Source organism: Pongo pygmaeus, chromosome 9, assembly GCF_028885625.2.
Source record: "Pongo pygmaeus isolate AG05252 chromosome 9, NHGRI_mPonPyg2-v2.0_pri, whole genome shotgun sequence".
Classification (NCBI taxonomy): domain Eukaryota; kingdom Metazoa; phylum Chordata; class Mammalia; order Primates; family Hominidae; genus Pongo; species Pongo pygmaeus.
In genome coordinates this window covers 20,679,742-20,699,908 of record NC_072382.2, presented here as the reverse complement: position 1 = coordinate 20,699,908, position 20,167 = coordinate 20,679,742, and the positions used below count along the sequence as shown (strand labels likewise).

Sequence of the window (20,167 nt, the reverse complement as noted above, 5' to 3'; positions counted from 1 at the left end):
CTCAGCCTTCTGAGTAGCTGGGACCACAGGTGTGCATCAACAAGAATCTTTATTTCTGAGTAGTAGGTCTCAACCATGGGCTTCAAATATTCAGTAAACCATGCTGTAAACAGATGTGCTGTCATCTAGGCTTTGTTCCATTTACAGAGCACAGGCAGAGCAGACTTGCATCATTCTTCAGGGCCTTAGGATTTTCGAACTGGTAAATGATTACTGGCTTCAACTTAAAGTCACCAGCAGCATTAGCCCTAACAAGAGCATCAGCCTGTCCTTTGAAGCTTTGAAGCCAAGCATTGACTTCTCTCTAGCTATGAAAATCCTAGATAGCACCTTCTCCCAATAAAAGGCTGTTTCATCTACATGGAAAATCTGTTGTTTAATGTAGACACCTTCATCAATGATCTCAGGTAGATCTTCTGGATAACTTGCTGCAGCTTCTCCATCAGCACTTGCTGTTTCTCCTTGTGCTTTTATGTTAATGGAAACAGCTTCTTCCCTTAAACTTCATGAACCAACCTCCACTAGCTTCCAGCTTTTCTTCTGCACCTTCTTACCTCTCTCAGTTGTCAGAGAAGTGAAAAAATTTAGGGACTTGCTCTCGATTAGGGTTTGGCTAGGGGAATGTTGTGGCTAGTTTGATTTTCTATCCAGACCACTAAAACTTTCTCCATATCAGCAGTAAGATTGTTTTGCTGGAGTAGACCTTTTAATTTCCTTAAGAATTTGGCTGGGTGCCGTGGCTCACGACTGTAATCCCAGCACTTTGGGAGGCCGAGGTGGGCGGATCACGAGGTCAGGAGTTCGAGACCATCCTGGCTAACACGGTGAAACCCCATCTCTACCTAAAATACAAAAAAATTAGCTGGGCATGATGGTGGGCGCCTATAGTCCCAGCTACTCGGGAGGCTGAGGCAGGAGAATGGCGTGAACCTGGGAGGCGGAGCTTGCAGTGAGCCGAGATTGCACCACTGCACTCCAGCCTGGGCGACAGAGCAAGACTCTGTCTCAAAAAAAAAAAAAAAAAAAAAAGAATTTTTGCTTTGTATTCACAACTTGGCTGTTTATAGCCCAAGAGGACTAGCTTTTGGCCTATCTCAACTTTCAACATGTCTTGCTCACTAATCATTTGTAGCTTCTGACATAAAGTGAGAGATGTGCAACTCTTCCTTTTTCTTGAACATACAGAGGTCACTGTAGGGATATTAAATGGCCTAATTTCAATATTGCTGTGTATCAGGGAATAGGAAGGCCCAAGGAGAGGAAGAGAGATGGGGGAATCGCCAGTCAGTGGAGCAGTCAAAATATACACAACATTTATAATTAAGCTTGTTGTCTTATATGATTGTGGTTCACGGTGCCCCAAAACAATTACAATAGATCACTGATCACAGGTCACCATAACAGATCTAATAATAATGAAAACATCTGAAATACTGCAAGAATTACCGGTGTGACAGAGAGACACAAAATGAGCACATGCTGTTGGAAAAATGGTGCCAACTGCTCAATGTCGGGTTGCCACAAACCTTCAATTTGTGAAAAACACAATACCTGCAAAGCGCAAAAAAAGCCAAGCACAATAAAACAAAGTGTGCCTGTATTTGGTCACAATGTGGACTTCTGGGAAAAGAGGACACAAATATAAGCAAATTAATTAGAATAGTTAAGAAAATACATTAATAGACCTAAAGAGAATTCATCTTAAGGCTAAAAGACTAGAATTCTCATTGAGATGTTTTTTTCCAGGCAGAAATCCAAAGTACAGCCCGTGTGTCAAAATTGTGAATGAGAGACTTCTGTGCCAGCAACAGTCTTTTGTTTGTTTAATACATACGGGGATCTCACTACGTTGCCCAGGCTGGTCTCAAACTCCTGGGCTCAAGCAATCCTCCTGCTTCAACCTCCCAAAGTGCTGAGATTACAGGTGTGAGCTGCCACACCCGGCTCTAGCAACAGTTTTCAAGAAGCTGAATGTAATTATCCAGTGACTAGTATATACAACGCAGATATTTGTGACTGATCTCATCTGAAGCTTCTCTAGTCTGACTGTCATAGCAAAGCCTTTGCTACAGTATCCCTTTGTCTCAGAAAGCAAAGCAGCTATAAAAAGAGGCAGGAAGGGCAGGAATATGGGCTAGGGAGGATTCTGGAATTATAATTACATTTAGATTAACAGATAAAATGAGTAAGGGGGCAAGCATAGCGAATAATTGTCATAAAGCACACACACCACCTCTTTTGTAGGCCTTAGCAACTATGGGCCATAGCACTTAACCTGGGCTTTATAAAAGCCCCCTCCCTCTTTCCAAAGGGATGGCAAACATGAAAATGGAAGTCTGCCTTATGCTTATTTGCCATCTCCATTCTAGTAGGCGGTCTAGGCTTGAAAGCAGACAGACAGCAATGTCATGGGCAGCCACACCTTTACCCTGCTTATGAACATCTTTATGCAAAGACAGCTGCTGAGGGCTTCAGGAGAGACCTGCTGACGGCAGGTTTCTGGATGTCCTGTTTGTGCAGTTTGATAAACACAAGGACCCTGCAGTCTCAATCCTTGCTGTAGACAGAGATGAATGGCAGGAGAGGAAGCCTGCCCGGGAAGATGGTCATTCATCCAGATCACAAAAGAACAGAAAATTTAACCTGATGCTGACCAACCTCCAAAGCCACCCCTCCCAAGAGATAAATCTCAATGGTCTTGCTCCACAGCAAGCTCTTGGAAAGGCTCAAAAATGGTTGTACATCATTTTCAAAGGTTTTTAAATCAGCAGGACAATAAAACTCAGACATTAAATATGCTTGCTCCTGTCCTCTAACCTTAGACATACCTGATTTGGTCAAATGGAAGAGAACCACAAAAGATGGGCTCTGAGTAATGGCTCCCTTGGTTTTCTGAGAACACTATACACCTGGATGTGACAAGCCCAAAAATGGCAAAATGATCTATGACTTAGCAAACAGAGGGAGAGGTCATCAAAGTGAGGTAGCAAAGGCAAGAGCATGAAGTGCTGAGAAGGTGAGGATACCAAACAAAGGAACAACTGTCTTAATGGTAACCTAATTGTTAGGAGGATTACTCGCCATATCTACCTTACATGTCTCTATGTACCTGAAAAAAATATAAATCGTGACTGCACATGCCTCTGACTTTCATTCTAGTTACCAAAGCTAAGGCAAAAGATTGGGGCAGAAAAATTAAAATGTGCTGGTACCTTCCTTCTTTGTTATTCTCCCTCCTCACAGAGCACATAAACACTCAGAGGACAGGAGCAACCACAAGCAGCATTCAGTTTACTGTAGAGGGAGGTGGGCAGCGAAGACGACAGAGAAAGAATAAACAGTCAGTTTCAACCAGCCAGCAACATCCTTTACTAGAAGACCTGGACTACTAATGTTGAGGTGACTAATCCACAGCTGCTATTAAAAACAAGATTCTAGTCTACATCAGCCCAAAAAGAAAGGCAAACACCCCAGGAGGGACTTTCCAAGGAGTATCAGAGAAATTAGTCCATTGTTACTAACCAGGGAGCAATATAAGACCCCCTAAGAAAAAACAGTAAGTCAGTGCATGAAAGGTGAAGAAGGAAATGTAAATTCAGGTCATGCTAAAGCCAGGGGAGGGGGTGGGGGAGAGCGCACAGGTGGGCTGGGGGGAGCATAAGGAGGAGGCAGTCTGACACAGGAAAATCGAGGGGGAAGGAAGGGGAGAGAGAGAGGAGGTGGTAGCAGAAGAAAGGGAAGGTAAGACAAGAACAGAACATTTTAAACTAACCCAGAACTCCCTTGTGAAGGACAAGTCACGAGGCAAGATACAGCTTGAAGGCATGAGCCCCACATTTCACCACTGCAAGAAGATAACACAGTCTCCCAGGCGTGCATGGAAAGAGGGCTAGGCAATCCACAACACTGACTCCCAGGGCTCCACAGCATTAGTGAGAAAAAGTCACCCAGGCTTTTCAGCAGCACTAAGTGCCAGCAGCCTTGGCATGTATGTTTCAACCGCTTCCCTGAATAGACCCTGGTGCTGGAAAAACCGTATCTACAGAAGAACATATTTCACTATAAGTATCTGCCTGGCTAACGGAACAGACACTCCATTTCCTTCACTGCTGATATATGCATCCATCTCACCCTAGAGTAGACGGAAGGCAGAAGGAACAAGCTGACAGTCAGAAGGTAGCTCTGCTCTTCTCCTGCAGTTGACAAGAAAGAACCATGACCTCTGCTCCATTTACCACACCACTGCTACTTCAGGCCATCCCTGCATTTCTTTCACATTTACATCTTTCTCCGACAAATAAACCTCTCACTTAGTTTTCCTTTTGCTTCTAAGAGCACAAATGCTAGTGTGTTTAATGACAGCATCAGGAAGGCAAATTGGTACAAAGGTTGTTCTCACTTTCCTAGTCCTTTCTGGCAAAGAGATTTCTTAAACACACTAAAAAGCTTTGTTGCAAGATGACTTGTGGGGAACTAGCCATTCAGTTAAGGAAGAAAGCTGAGGGGGAGATGAGAACTCTTAAGGCCCCAGACCTGACCCCGCCATGTCAAGATGGAAGGCGGGGAGGAAATGACTGACAGGCTGTCCTCTTTCACAAATGCCAGTGAAAAAGGAGGAAGAAATAATGCCTAACGGCCCTTCTCTCTCTCTTGTTTTATGTTTGACAAAACCAAAATATAAGGAATCAAAACGAGTCAAATGTTCAATTTGATACAGGCCATAAAAGCTCAGTTTCAGGATGGAAAGAAACACAATGAATGTCTAGAAAGGTCAGAAGCAGCAGGTGAGAGAATGCAAAACCCAGCAATAAGACTGGCTAGCTTAGGCTGGGCGTGGTTGCTCACACCTATTATCCCAGCACTTTGGGAGGCCAAGGCAGGCGGATCACGAGGTCAGGAGATGGAGACCATCCTGGCTAACACAGTGAAACCCTATCTCTACTAAAAATACAAAAAAAAAAAAAAAAAAAAAATTAGCCAGGCGTGGTGGCAGGTACCTGTAGTCCCAGCTACTCAGGAGGCTGAGGCAAAAGAATGGCATGAACCTGGGAGGCGGAGCTTGCAGTGAGCCGAGATCGTGCCACTGCACTGCAGCCTGGGCAACAGAGCGAGACTCCGTCTCAAAAAAAAAAAAGGCCGGGTGCAGTGGCTCACGCCTGTAATCCCAGCACTTTGGGAGGCCGAGGCGGGTGGATCACGAGGTCAGGAGATCGAGACCTTCCTGGCCAACACGGTGAAACCCCATCTCTACTAAAAATACAAAAAATTAGCTGGGCATGGTGGCGGACGCCTGTAGTCCCAGCTACTTGGGAGGCTGAGGCAGGAGAATGGCGTGAACTCGGGAGGCGGAGCTTGCAGTGAGCCGAGATAGCGCCACTGCACTCCAGCCTGAGCAAAAGAGCGAGACTCCGTCTCCAAAAAAAAAAAAAAAAAAAAAAAAAAATTGGCTAGCTTAAATTCTAGAGCCTGGGGCTGACCCTGCTCCTTTAGCGCATCCTCCCACGGCTCTCCCCGCTGACCACTCAAGCCCAAAGAAGCAAGAAATCATTTCTTGACCCACCACATTAATTTGACAGACAACTTTTTAAGGTTCCTGAATGGGGGGTAGGAGTAGGGAGACCGAAAAAGTTTAGGCAATGGAGTAGGATCTTAAAGAGTCAGTCTGATCAGGGCACTAAGATAGAAAATCCGCCTCTTAGGGAAATCCAAGTATTTCAGAATGAAGACAACATTTCCACAGCTACTCTGCTTAGGAGAAAAAACACCAACCCTCCAGCCTCCCTGATGTGGTAAAGACAGTCCATGAGAAGCCTTCCACGGTCACTGTACATACGAAAGGGAATAAAAATGTTGCCCGAGAAGCAGCAGCCACCATCCTCTCGCAATCTGGCCTGGGGCCCAATGGGCGGTCTCTGTCCTTGCACGCCAGTGAATCAGCAAAGCAACTGCCAGAGGTGGGAGTGCTCTGGGCATCTTAACCTTCTGTCCCTCACCCCATCCTGTTACTCATAAATAATAACTGAGGAGTTGGGAGCAAGAACATCCACCATGTAGCTCCAACAGTGGCCAACTTGGAAGCACTCCAAGCTTGAGAGGAGAGGGAAGAAAGCAAGCTGAGTATGTACTTACTCAAAGTCCTCAAATTCCAAGTCGGTTCCCTCTACTGATGGACCCTGGTTGTCTGAGGAAGAGGAGGAGGTGGAAGAACGGAGACGGTTCTGTTGGTAGCGCATGGAGCGCTGGCGAATACTGTCTCTCCGTGAGAGATACTGGATCATCCTCTGGGCGTAGTATGCAGCAGGAGATAATCTGAGAGAGACAGAGATGGACAAACACAAACTAGCACTAATGTGGGGAATACTATGAAAGGCAGTTAATCCAGCTCTCCCGTGGCATCTCCCTGCTGAGGTGAACTCTGGAGACATGAAAATTAAAGGGCATTTAACTCAACTCACCAGGAGGTTTGCACTGCAGACTATACTTATCAGACTATCACCAGTGTTTCTGTTCTGAGATAATGCAAACAGGCGGCTTAACCAGACATCTTCTGAGGAAAAGCTGCCCCTCCCCAAGAGAAACACTGGACCTTTCCTTCTAGCTTCTGAAAGTACACTTTTAGCTCCTCAGGGTGCTCTTTACACAGAGCTGTGCTCATTCATAGCTTTTCCTTGATCACCATCCATATGCAAAATGGAAGACATGAAAGGGACCTGAGCAATCATCTACCGTCTTGTATTATACATGAGAAAAGACGCCAGGAGATGGTAAGCCTCAGATGATTAAAGAAGGTATCCACAGGTATCTTCACCAGGACTTCCATCTTCTCCAACAAGTATACACAGCTCCAGATTTGTCCTACCTCCTTAGAATGATCTCTTGGAACCTCTTTTTCTCTCCCTTAAGAATTAATCATAGATATTTGTAACATGGGGAAAAAATTCAGAACTGAGACTGACAGTAAAATATACTTGGGAGAACAGAAAATCTAACAGAAAAAATTAAAAGAGATTTTTTTCTATTTCTTACAATCAGAGCATCAGAGGCTGTGTGGGCACTGGGCAATATGGAAGCTGAGAGTTGTTCTTCTTTCTTCTCCTTTATGATGGCTATTCCTGTAAATAATTAGTCCAGATCTACATTCTTCAAACTATGGCTTTAATATCTTGCTACTCCATGAAAACTTCTAGTGTCACATACAATTCTCCACATTGCCTTCTCAAGTTTTCCTCCATCTCTCACAACACTGTTATATAATTTGACGCTACGGACTGAAAACGTGAGAGGAACAATAACAGAAAAATGTTTTCTATGATAATATTAAATGGATTACTAAAAAATTTCAAGCCTAAAAACCTGCCCCAGGCACACTTTGACTCAATAATTCCACTAGAAACTTTATCCTAAAGAAATACACAAGGTTACAAAGATATATATAAGAAAGTTCATTTGCAACATTGTCAGCATTAGTGAAAAACTGGGAAGCAACCCAAATGCCCAGCAACAAATTAAATAAATTATTAATATACCCGTACAAAGAAACACCATGTAGCAATTAAAGAGAATGAACTATTCCTATATACTCACAAGGAAAGTCCTCTATAATAAAATCTTAAGTGGGAGAAAAATTGAAGAATGGTCTGTATACACTAATACATATACAAAAATATGTTGCTGTTACTAGGGAAAAAAACTATAAGGGGACACAGCAATCCTAATGAGGATTCCTGGGACTTTTGTATTTTATATACTTCCATAATGTTTGACTATAAAAGGAAAAGGGCATAGATCTTCGGTTTTTTAATGGAAATCAGAAAAAATTGATTAAGAACGGAAATAGGAATAGTTATATCCAAATGGTACAAAAAGTATTGGCAACTATCTTGCAAAGAGATCCTCAGTAAGTCCACCAACCCAGGTCACAGTCAACTGCAGTCAACTGCTAGAGGAACATAGGCTGCCTCTGAAATGCCTGTCATCAAAGGTGGTATCCTTCTGGCCAACCAGCAAATGGAATTCCCAAGCAGACCAGCTAACAATCTTTTAAACTCAAAAGTCTGTTTTACAGAATAATATGCTGCAGTGAACACCAATGAGTCAATATGATAATATCTTTGTATAGCAAGTAGGCATGGGAGGCACAGATGCCTTGGCCAAGAGAATCAGAGTACAAGAGCTAGTTCCTAAAAGCCTCAACTGGAGGAACTCTCGTTATCTGTTTGGGCCCCTGTTCCCATGCATTTTGCAAGGATGAACCACAGAATCCTAAATTTTCAACCAACAGAAGTCGATGTTCATGCACTGTTCTTATATCTGCCCAATATACAGAACTCTTCTAGCAGAAATCAAGCATCACTGGTTAAAGTCTCAAGTCAATCAGACTAGAAAAGAATATACAAGGAGAAAAATCTCAAGAGGAGAAAGAAGACCCTTTTATTTGGAACTGATTCTGAAAAGTGATAAGTACACTTACTTTATAGCCTACCCTAAGTAATGGAAAAAACATAATATTATTGGTGATAGAGGTAGACATAATGTTGATGCTAATGATAATAAAAAGACTGCCTTTTTATGTAGGGACATAGGAATTCCCCAAGCTATGAAACTGTAGATTAATGGTTTAAAAAGCATTCCTGCCACAATTATTAAATACAAGTATATCCTAGCCTTGTCCTTTTAGATATGCAGAGGGAAGCTAAGGATCTGAATGCTGAGGTGTCTCACTAAGGCTCTGACCTATACATAGTGTATACGGTGAAGCCTAAGAGGAAAAAGAAACTAAACAACCAGTGATGAGGTAGTAACAATCATCCTCCTAACAAAGAGCTGGAAAATCATCAAATAACCCTAGTCTTCCAAGTGAACATTTTAAATGTTTAAATAAATCCTTAAGTTTTCTTCAAGGAAAAATACTTCCTTTTCCAAAAAAACCTATTTTGTATTCAAAGGAAAAATGTAAAATACCAACACCACAAAGTATGACACTTTCCGTGATAAAGACCACAGTAGGATAAATAACAGATTTATTATATAAAAGGAGGATAAATCACGGTCTTTAAGTATCCTTGTAGAACACTGCCAGGTTAAAAGTTCTGGGGATGAGATGCCTATTGCTGTCTTTATTGCAAGAACTTCTCTATCTCAGTGCTTCAAAGTAATTGATTCATATGAAAAATTCCTTTCCCTTATATTTAGGGTGTATAATCCTCAAACATCATTAGAGACTCACATAAACTTCCTTGCTTCACTCATCATCTATGGTGCCTGCCTGTTTTAAAGTCATCAATCCTTATGTTCCCTGATCCTTAGGTTTGTCATTTCTAGGGTGTGGAAAAGGAACTAAGAGGATAATGAAGAATCTTTGCACCAGTATCTCAGAAAGAATGCTCAGTGTCATGACATAACTGTGGGAACAATAAAAGCACTTAATATTCCTGGAATCAACTTGGTCTAAAGGTTTTTCCAGGCAGACCTGAAAATCCTAATCTAGAGCAAAGTTCATTTTTCTTTACCTAACCTACACTGCTAACCTGCCAACCCCACAACTGTAAATTACCCTTTTCTTTTGGCAAAGCCTCAGTATTGCTTAAATAATGTGCCTTTTTAGATCACAAACAGAATCCGTAAATCTGGCTGTGACAACCCCAAGGGGCTGCTCTCTGCAGATGAATGTTATCCATTAATATCCCACCCTTGGTCCTTAGTTATCACCATCAGTGAAGGGCAGAACTTGAACTCATTGAAATAACTTTTGTTTTGTTTTTTATCTCTTCAGAACTTTTCAAATGTCTTTTTTTTTTTGAGACAGAGTCTTGCTCTGTCACCCAGGCTGGAGTGCAGTGGTGCGATCTCTGCTCACTGCAACCTCTGCTTCCCTAGTTCAAGTGATTCTCCTGCCTCAGCCTCCCGAGTAGCTGGGATTACAGGCATCTGCCAAATGCCCAGCTAATTTTTTGTATTTTTAGTAGAGATGGGGTTTTGCCATGTTGGCCAGGCTGGTCTTGAACTCCTGACCTCAAGTGATTTGCCTGCCTCGGCCTCCCAAAGTGATGGGATTGCAGGCGTGAGCCACCATGCCCAGCCTCGAATGTCTTCTAATAAGTGTAAGGCAAGCACTTTAATAAAATGCCAACTTGTTTTATCCATTTACTCCTTCTTCAGTCATCTCTTCCTTTGGGCAGTCTCCAAAAATGTCAATACCTGAAGGAGCTTGACTTCTGCCTTTTGATATTCTAAATTCCCTCTCAAATGACAGCAAATTGAGTTTTTTGTTTAATCTATACATAATTTCCCTATAAATTAAAAAAATTTTGTTCCCCTGTTGGCTGTCCATCTGAATGACAACAATCTCTCTGGCCAACACAAAAAGAGTATCCTATGACTACCTGTGGCCTCTCCAGGTTCCTCCTCTAGCACCACACTTGCAAAAATGAGTCCCAAAGGACAAGAGCTTGGTCATAACCCTCTGTCACCAGAGGTACTGTTCACTTACCTGCAATACTTCCCCATCACCTGAACCACCTGTCTCAAAACCATAACTGAAGAATAAAAGAGCACCAGGACCAGAGAGGCACAGAATGGAGCTTCCAACAGCGTGGCAACCCCAAGGGCCGCCCCTCCCCCCCACCTAGTGCCATTTCTCACTTTGGCCTTACCTCGCTGGGTCTGGGTAAATTGGGTGCTCTCTGGATCCTGCTCCATCATAACGGGATAATGAAATGAGGGAAGATTCCAGCAGCCTCCTAGCAGAGATTAAAAAAATGGCAATAATCCCTGTCAATTACCAACTCAGAGGTCATTCATAAGGAAAAATGGGGGAGAGATATATAACTTCCCCCTTTTGCAGCCAGCTAACGCCTGTTATCTGGGATCACACCCTTCTACAAGCTAAGTAGGTAGAGACACAAATAAATGAAGAGCTGCAGAACTCCCACACTGGACATGACCACTGCATTCTGCTGAATACTGCTCTTCAATGAGAAATGAACAAGTGCTTCAGAGACATGATCTTCTTTCTATTTGCAGTACCTCCAGTAGACAAATAGAAGGTTCGGATCAACACAGGAGGGAAAAATTAGGCACACACAGAGATTATCACATAGTGCTAACATTTATCTTGGTGTTCGGTTCCTCTATGCCATCATCATCCACATCTACTTGCTGTCTATCCATTCTGCTCTGCCTACGCTCTTTTTTTTTTTTGGTGAGAATGAGTACTCCTCAGATATATAACTATAATATATCTATTAAAAATATAAATATATATAAGAGTACTCCACAGGCTTTCAACTAACAACTTTTACTTATATAATCTAGCCCAATAACAAATTCAATTGATCATATGTGATATATACATTTTATTGAACACTTTTTTTGATGCCAGGTAATAGGTAATATACTGAGCACTTCATATGTATTTGCTTAAACCTCACCACAACCTAGAAAGGTAGGTATGACTACATACATGAGAACACTGGGCCCAGAAGTTAAAGTATATCACTCTGTGGCACACAACTATTAAGAGATAGTAACAGGACTCCAGGGAAGGCCTGTCTTAACTCCAAAATGCCTCAAACCTCTATTTTGTACTGCAGGACCTTCCACGGTCCAGGCAGGAAGCAAGAACATATGTATTCAATGGAGACTGACAAACAGGAAGGTCTGTGGCCCATCGTTTAGCTCCAGCCAATTGTTACCAAGCTAGAATATAGGCTCAGTATTGCTGGCTTTTCCTATTTTTTAAGGAAAGCCAGAAATCTGGACTTTTGCATAAAATCTCCTGATTGTTAAATTTTAGCTACAACTTTTTTTTTTTTTTTTTTTTTTTTAACAACAAGGGCCAGTTAGAATACATACGATAAACATGGCCCAGGGGCTCCCTGGTTTGCCATGTCTGACATGGTGCTTCCCAACTCATATGTGCCTTGGCAGCCAATCAAGCTCCTGCCCCAGAACACGTTTCAAAGGAAATGGTCTCAGAGAGGAAAGCATATTGTTCCTCTCCAGCAGCATCTTGCCTGCCTTTCCTAGGAACAGGTCCCCGGCTCCCTGCCAGACTCTTCTTTAAAGCAGACCTGCAGGATAAGGACAGCAGCTACCAATCTTTTCCAATTGATTTAATTCAATTCACTGTTACTAAAACCAGCTGGCTTTAGGTATAGTCACGTGCGGTCACTTTATTCCAGCAACTGGCCCACGGCAGTATTTCCCCTAACAGCCTGGGGAAGAGACATAGCAAAGGCCCTAACAACCTGGCTTGCAACCTTTCCTGCCCAGGACAACCAACTATCAAGTAATGTTTTCTCTCTAGACAAGGCCTATATCCCCATACTTAGACACTTGTAACAATCCTACCATTGAACAGACAGAACACAATGTAACCAATGAGGAAGAGAGGAAAGCAATAAAATACATCTCTCTGGTTGAAAGACTAAATCTTCAGTAACATCACTGGTTCAAATGTGGCAGAAATGCTGTTTCATCAATTCTAAGACACACTTTTCACCTTTTAATGTGTCTGAGGTTAGGGTGTATTTTACAATTGTGTGACAGTTTAATTGGCAGGATTTTTTTTTTTTTTTTTTTTGATAGAGACAGAGTCTGGCTATGTTGCCCAGGCTGGTCTCAAACTCCTAGCCTCAAGTGATCCTCCTGCCTCGGCCTCCCAAAGTCTCAGGATTACAGCCATAAGTCACTGTGCCTGCCCACTGGCAGGATTTTTTCATGATTTCATAGGAACACATAAAATAACAGCATGTCTTTGAGTCTTTAAAATACAGAATGTGTGGGATAGGTAGGGGTAGTGAGAGATACAGAGTCTGGAAAAAAAGGAAAAGCAAAATTTTGAGAAGAGTATTCAGGTCATTTATGCCATCTTATGTAGTACTTATTTATCATTAACAAACCAGTTCTTCAGGAACTGGGTGTGAGTTGAAGAATGGAAGCAAGGTCTGGGAGCAGCTGACTATCCTAGAATACCTAGAAGCTTGTTCCACCCTAAAGTGCTCCGGAGTTAGTCCTGAATGTCACCAAGTCCTGTTGTGTTAACCTCCAAGTGGTCGTTTAGTAAGCTGAGGCCCTTTTGGCAAGCAGCACCCTCCACAGTGACCAAAAAACATCCTTCTTGGCTGGGCATGGTACCTCACGCCTGTAATCCCAACACTTTGGGAGGCCAGGTGGGTGAACTGCCTGAGCTCAGGAGTTCAAGACCAGCCTGGGCAACATGGTGAGACTCCATCTCCACTAAAATGCAAAAAAGTAGCCAGGCATGGTGGTGCGTGCCTATAGTCCCAGCTATTTGGGAGGCAGGGGTTGCAGTGAGCTGAGATCGCACTACTGCACTCCAGCCTGGGTGATCGAGTGAGACTGCATCTCAAAACGAACAAACAAACAAAAATACATCCTTCTTAAGTACTTCTGCCTAGAAACTGATTACGGTAACAAAGGCAAATATTACCTCTACTCTGCTAAAGCAATGACAGTACTGAGTGAGATGAGATGATTTATTAGGAATGCTGTAAAGGAGATTCATGATCTGAAGGGTTTGCATTAGGTAACTTCAGTTTTAATGACTCCATTTTTATTTTTTATTTTTTGAGACGCAGTCTCGCTCTGTCACCCAGGCTGGAGTGCAGTGGCACAATCTTGGCTCACTGCAACCTCCGCCTCCCAGGTTCAAGCAATTCTCCTGCCTCAGCCTCCTGAGTAGCTGGGATTACAGGCATGCGCCACCACACCCGGCTAATTTTTGTACTTTTAGTAGAGATGGGGTTTCACCATGTTGGTCAAGCTGGTCTCAAACTCCCGACCTTCTGATCCGCCCGCTTTGGCCTCCCAAAGTGCTGGGATTACAGGTATGAGCCACTGTGCTGGCCTTAATGACTCCATTTTACAATCCTAAAAGTCTATTTCCCACCTTAACTTCCTACCTTAATTAGGAAGACTTCTTTAAGTTGGAATAGAACCAAAATGTGAAGCTTTGTCTCTGGAAAGTCTCTGATGAGGTTCTTTCGGAACATGCATCCCCTGTGCCTACTTACTACAGAATGTGTTGGCAACATTTGCTGCCCAGACAATACAGTGGAACTGGCAAGCCACATATATATGTCACTTTACTGCTAATGCACAAAAGCAGGAAAGCCAATCACCATGAATACACATATACACTGATGAAACATCAGTTCTTCATAGTTACAATACAAGTACTATCTGGAGTAAAAATAGGCTTCTCCAATTGGTGTGGAATAAAGAACTAGAGTTACTAGATGAGTAAACATCCTAGGAATGTTTACCACCATTGCTAGGAACCTGAAAGAAAGATCTTTCTTTCTTTTTTTTTTTCTTTTTTTTTTTTGAGACGGTGTCTCGCTCTGTTGCCCAGGCTGGAGTGCAGTGGCGCGATCTCGGCTCACTGCAACCTCCGCCTCGTGGGTTCGAGCCATTCTCCTGCCTCAGCCTCCCGAGTAGCTGGGACTACAGGCACCCACCACCATGCCTGGCTAATTTCTTTTTGTATTTTTAAGTAGAGACAGGGTTTCACCATGTTAGCCAGGATGGTCTCGATCTCCTGACCTCATGATCGGCCCGCCTCGGCCTCCCAAAGTGCTGGGATTACAGGCTGAGCCACCGCGCCCGGCCGAAAGAACTTTCTTTCCCAGAGTTAGCCTGTTACAGAGAGCCATCAACGGGAAATGGCAGGAGAAGCTGAATGTGATGGCAGTTCTGCACATTCTGCTGTGACCACCACAGACTTGACTTGATCTATCACAAGAAATCAGGGAGGGCCTCAGGAAGGGCTCGGACAAGCTTGTTCAGGTTCGAAGCTGCCATCACTGCAGCTGAAGGAAAAAAAATACAAAAACACAACACAACACAACAAAATACTTCCTTGTTTTCTCTACTTGCCTGGTTCATTTTACACACCACTGGTGTCCAAGTGAGGTATACCAGGGGTTGTGCTATTTGATCCATTGGACAGCAAGGGGGAAATATTACAACTTCTGCTATATAATATATAATCATAACACACATGGATTACTCAAAAGCTTTTTTTTTTTTTTTTTTTTTTTGAGATGGAGTTTCCCTCTTTTGCCCAGGCTGGAGTGCAATGGCGCGACCTCGGCTCGCTGCAACCTCCGCCTCCTGGGTTCAAGTGATTCTCTTGCCTCAGCCTCCCAAGTAGCTGGGATTACAGGCATCCACCACCACGCCCAGCTGATTTTTGTATTTTTAGTAAAAACAGGGTTGCACCATGTTGTCTGGAGCTGGTCTCAATCTTCTGACCTCAGGTGATCTGCCCACCTCGGCCTCCCAAAGTGGATTACAGGCGTAAGCCACCGCACCCGGCTAGAAAGCATTTTATTAATAAGGTTTTTTTTTTTTTTTTTTTAAAGTCTGAAGGCCACTGCTCTATCAAACTATATATTACTTTAACAACACTAAATAGGCCAGGCACGGTGGCTCACGCCTGTAATCCCAGCACTTTGGGAGGCCAAGGCAGGTGGATCACGAGGTCAGGAGATCGAGACCATCCTGGCTAACATGGTGAAACCACATCTCTACTAAAAATACAGAAAATTAGTCGGGCCTGGTGGCACACGCCTGTAGTCCCAGCTACTTGGGAGGCTGAGGCAGGAGAATCGCTTGAACCCGGGAGGCGGAGGTTGCAGTGAGCCGAGGTCGCGCCACTGCACTCCAGCCTGGGCAACAGAGAGAGACTCTGTCTCAAATAAAACAAAAACAAAAACAAAACAAAAAAAATACTAAATACTTAAAGAATAGGATAAGCTTAAATATAAAAAAACTATAAGCATATAAAAGTATACCCATAATTCGTATATATATATAGAGAGAGAGAACAAAAGAGGATAATAAAGCAAATGTGGCAAAATGTTAACATTTTAGGGAATGTGGGTGAAGGGTATATGGGAATCCTCTGTACTTTTTCTGCAAGTTTGAAATTATTTCAAAATGAAAAAACAAAAACATACAACATACAAAAATCTTAAAGTAAAATACTGAAAAGAAAGAGATAGCCATTTGTTTTCAAAAGAATTACTCACGGCCGGGCGCGGTGGCTCACGCCTGTAATCCCAGCACTTTGGGAGGCCGAGGTGGGCAGATCACCTGAGGTCAGGAGTTCGAGACCAGCCTGGCTAACATGGTGAAACTCCATCTCTACTAAAAATGCAAAAATTAGCCAGGCGTGGTGATGGGCTCTGGTAGTCCTAGCTACTTGGAAGGCTGAGGCAGGAGAATGGCATGAACCTGGGAGGCAGAGCTTGCAGTAAGTCAAGATAGCGCCGCTGTACTCCAGCCTGGGTGACAGAGCAAGACTCCGTCTCAAAAAAAAAAAAAATTACTCACTTTGTAAAAAGGATTTCTTAGAATAGCAACTTGCCCTAATGCTCTACAGCAGGTTTGGTAAACTACAGGCCCCAGGTCAGCTGTCTTCTTTTGTAAATAAAGTTTTAATTGAATACAGCCACATCCATTCATTTACATATTACCTGCGGCTACTTTGGAGCCAGCAAGGCAGAACTGAGGAATCCTGATAGAGACAAAGCCTAAAATATCTACTGCCTAGCCCTTTACAGAAAAAGTTTGCCCATTCCTGCTCTAAAACATTTGCTTACATAAAATTCTTTAAATTACTAAGGGACAGAACAAAAAAGAACTTGAAATTAAAGTATTGTGCACTGGAAAAAAACATCAAAAATGAATATTGAGCTCTACTAAAAAAATAATAGGCACATAATTCAAACTGTGAAATCCCTAACATTTTTAAAAGAATACAACTATTTTTTCTTTCCCTGATTAATATTCTGAGTTATATGCAAAGAGGTTCCCTATATCAGCTGTATTATTGATCACTAGGAATACAATTTTTAAAATAGGCAAAGAAAGCTCTGGAAAAGAAAAAAAGTGGTCGGAGCAGATCAACTGAAAGAAAAGAACCTTCACTTCATTATTTTATTTTATTTCATTTTTTGAGACACAGTCTCTGTCACCCAGGCTGGAGTGCAGTGGCGCGATCTTGGCTAGCTGCAACTTCTGCTTCCCATGCTTAAGCAATTCTCTTGCCTCAGCGTCCCAAGTAGCTGAGGCTACAGGCATGCGCCACCAAGCCTGGCTAATTTTTGTATTTTTAGTAGAGACAGGATTTCACCATGTTGTGCAGGCTGGTCTTGATCTCCTGGCCTCATGTGATCCACCCACCTTGGCCTCCCAACATGCTGGGATTACAGGCATGCGCCACCACGCCCGGCCCCTTCACTTCAAATTCAATAGATATCAGAGTTGAGGTGCAGAAAGTCTGGGTACTAGTCCATATGGAATAAACAAGCCGTGGACAACTCCTCCTTACTAAAACATTATACCCTGAAGATACTCTTTTAACTGGTTGTCAGATCACAGAGAAAAATCAATATCCTAAAGCAAACAAACATGTTTGGACTTTCTCCAACCACTGGAAATAATCAATTGCTAGAACTCTCTGGCCTCTACTGTTAGGGAATGCTGGCTCCCAGAAGGTAAGATGCCACTGGTGCCCCATGCCTAATGAATAACTTTACAGCCTAGCTTTGATGTCTGGATGGCAACCGCTATTTCCATCCAGGAGCGCCAAACCCAAATTAACAGCTTCCTTCTGCCTAGGAAATAAAATCCAGATTCCTCAGCAGGGCATTTGGTATTCAAGCTTTGCAGCCAAATTTCTCATTCCTTTTGGATATACTATATGCTCTAGTCCAGTGGTTTACAAACTTTTTGGTCCCAGGACTCCTTTAACACTCTTAAAAATTATGAGGATCCCGGTGGCTCACGCCTGTAATCCCAGCACTTTGGGAGGCCAAGGTGGGCGGATCACTTGAGGTTGGGAGTTCAAGACCTGTCTGACCAACATGGAGAAACCCCGTCTCTACTAAAACTACAAAATTAGCCAGGCATGGTGGCGCATGCCTGTAATCCCAGCTACTCAGGTGGCTGAGGCAGGAGAATCGCTTGAACCCAGGAGGCAGAGGTTGCGGTGACCCAAGATGGCGCCATTGCACTCCAGCCTGGGCAACAAGAGTGAAACTCTGTCTCAAAAAAAAAAAAAAAAATTACGCGGCTCCTAAAGAGATTTCATTTGTATGGGTTTCCCTATCAATATTTAATTTCAATTTATTGAAATTACAACTGAAAAAATTTTAATACACAAGCACACATTCTATTAGCCATCAGGATGATAGCCTCATTACATGTCATGGAGCCTCTAGAAAACACTGTATACTTGTGAAAGAATGAGAGTGAAAAACACAAAGGATGTCTCAGCATTATTATAAAAATAGTTTTGACTTTGGGGATCCATTGTTCTAGCTAAACTAAACACACCCTCACTATCCCTCCTACGTTATTTATCTTGGCAATTTCTTCTTTCTGGAAAGTTCCTCTTCCTTATTACTGTCTGTAAAAAGCCTTCAAAGCTCAAATACCTGACTCCTCCAGCCAGAAGTTCACCCTCTCTTCCCCAGTGCCCCATAGCATTTTGTTTGTTTTTTCTTTTTTTTTTTTTTTTTTTTTTTTTGAGACGGAGTCTCGCTCTGTCACAGAGGCTGGAGTGCAGTGGCGTGACACCGGCTCACTGCAAGCTCCACCTCCCGGGTTCACGCCATTCTCCTGCCTCAGCCTCCCGATTAGCTGGGACTACAGGTGCCCGCCACTACACCCGGCTAATTTTTTGTATATATTTTTTTTTTTTTAGTAGAGACGGGGTTTCACCGTATTAGCCAGGATGGTCTCGATTTCCTGACCTCGTGATCCACCCGCCCTGGCCTCCCAAAGTGCTGGGATTACAGGTGTGAACCACCACGCCCGGCCCCCATAGCATTTTGTACCTCTCTTAAGAGGCCTTCTCAAGTCACCCAGTAACTTATGTCTTGTCTTTGCTACATGAAAACAGGTACTGGATCCAAGTCATCTTTTTATCCCCATCAAAACTCACATCCTAATTAACATGTAATAGGAAACCAAAAATATTTAAGTGATGAATCAGCAGGCCTAACCAGACTTGGAAGAATAAGCAAGAAGACATATCTGGTTGCCCCTCACTGGCCACAAGACTCTCAGACAAGGTTGCTAGATGTCCAAAACCTCACACTAAAACTCCTGAAGGAACAAGGTTTTCAGAAACTGCTTACATCACCTTCATCCCCTCTGGTCACTTATGCTGCTCAGGTTAAAGTGCTGACATAGTCGTCCTGATAAATGCAGTGCAGTCTGGTCCCTGGGAGGCTCATTAAATCAAAAAGCCAGAGGCTGGCTACTTGCCTGGGAAACTACCACTGATGCTCCTGGACTGTAAATTGCCAAAAGAGACCCCCACAGGGGAAAGAGGGCAATGTTTGCCAGGGGATGAAGGGGCAGGAGGCCAAACAAACTTGAATGCACTGGGGCTTTCTTCATTTCTGAATCTTACTCTGCAACTCCCCGATCTCTGCCTTGGCGCATGCCTGGGCTGGGAGATGACAAGCCCTTATTCTTTGTAAAAAATAATTGTGTGTTCTGAAACGACACCTCTATTATGATTTCCAAATTGACATCTCTGCTCTAATGCAGAGGCATCCAAGCCTCCCCATTTCACACACTAGCAATTATCGTTTAAGTTATCCAACGATAGGCATTCATCTGATCGCTGCAGGGCCCCCTAGTTTGAGGGGTGCACTTAAAGCATGTGATGCAGTTGCCAGCAGAGACTGGCAGGCACCCTGATGTGAGGTGGGCCAAGGCAAGGTGGCACTGCTAAAATGCTAGTAACCTCAGGAAAAAAATAGACATACTACAAAAAGACACCACAGTGCCTATAGTGTAGATCAGCCTTATTTTACTATTATCAAATATAAACAATTCACAGAGTGCAAAATAATGCTTTTCACCAGAAATGCTTAAAAACATCTTTACAAAACATTAATGTATTCCTCAGTGCCTCTGGGCAGTGAGCGATAGATGGCAAAACATGAGAGCACAACATAATCACAGACAGCAAAAGGGAAGGGGCTGGAAACAGAATGTATACATAGTGTGCAATCATGTATCAAGCATTACAAAAGTCTTGTCTGAAAAGTCAGCCAGTTCCCCCTGGGAACATATGACCCTCTGCTAACTGTCTGGTGGGTAGTTATTTTTAATACAT

At 43.1% G+C, this 20,167-nt stretch overlaps 1 protein-coding gene across 15 annotated transcripts in view; it reads right to left on the bottom strand.

The window, feature by feature from the left end:
- Positions 1-20,167, bottom strand: part of AMBRA1 (autophagy and beclin 1 regulator 1) — a 198,378-nt gene that overhangs the window by 108,108 nt on the left and 70,103 nt on the right. For 6 of the 15 annotated variants that reach the window (XM_054439737.2, XM_054439746.2, XM_063671913.1 and 3 more), the window contains 2 exons: positions 10,653-10,739; positions 6,130-6,309 (listed from right to left, as the gene is read on the bottom strand). The exons of 3 other annotated variants lie outside the window; for them this stretch is intronic. In XM_054439737.2, the coding sequence (XP_054295712.2) occupies positions 6,130-6,309; positions 10,653-10,739 (267 nt within the window). The remainder of the gene's footprint in view (positions 1-6,129; positions 6,310-10,652; positions 10,740-20,167) is intronic. 6 more of the 15 variants (XM_054439747.2, XM_063671912.1, XM_054439748.2 and 3 more) reach the window with 2 other exon arrangements.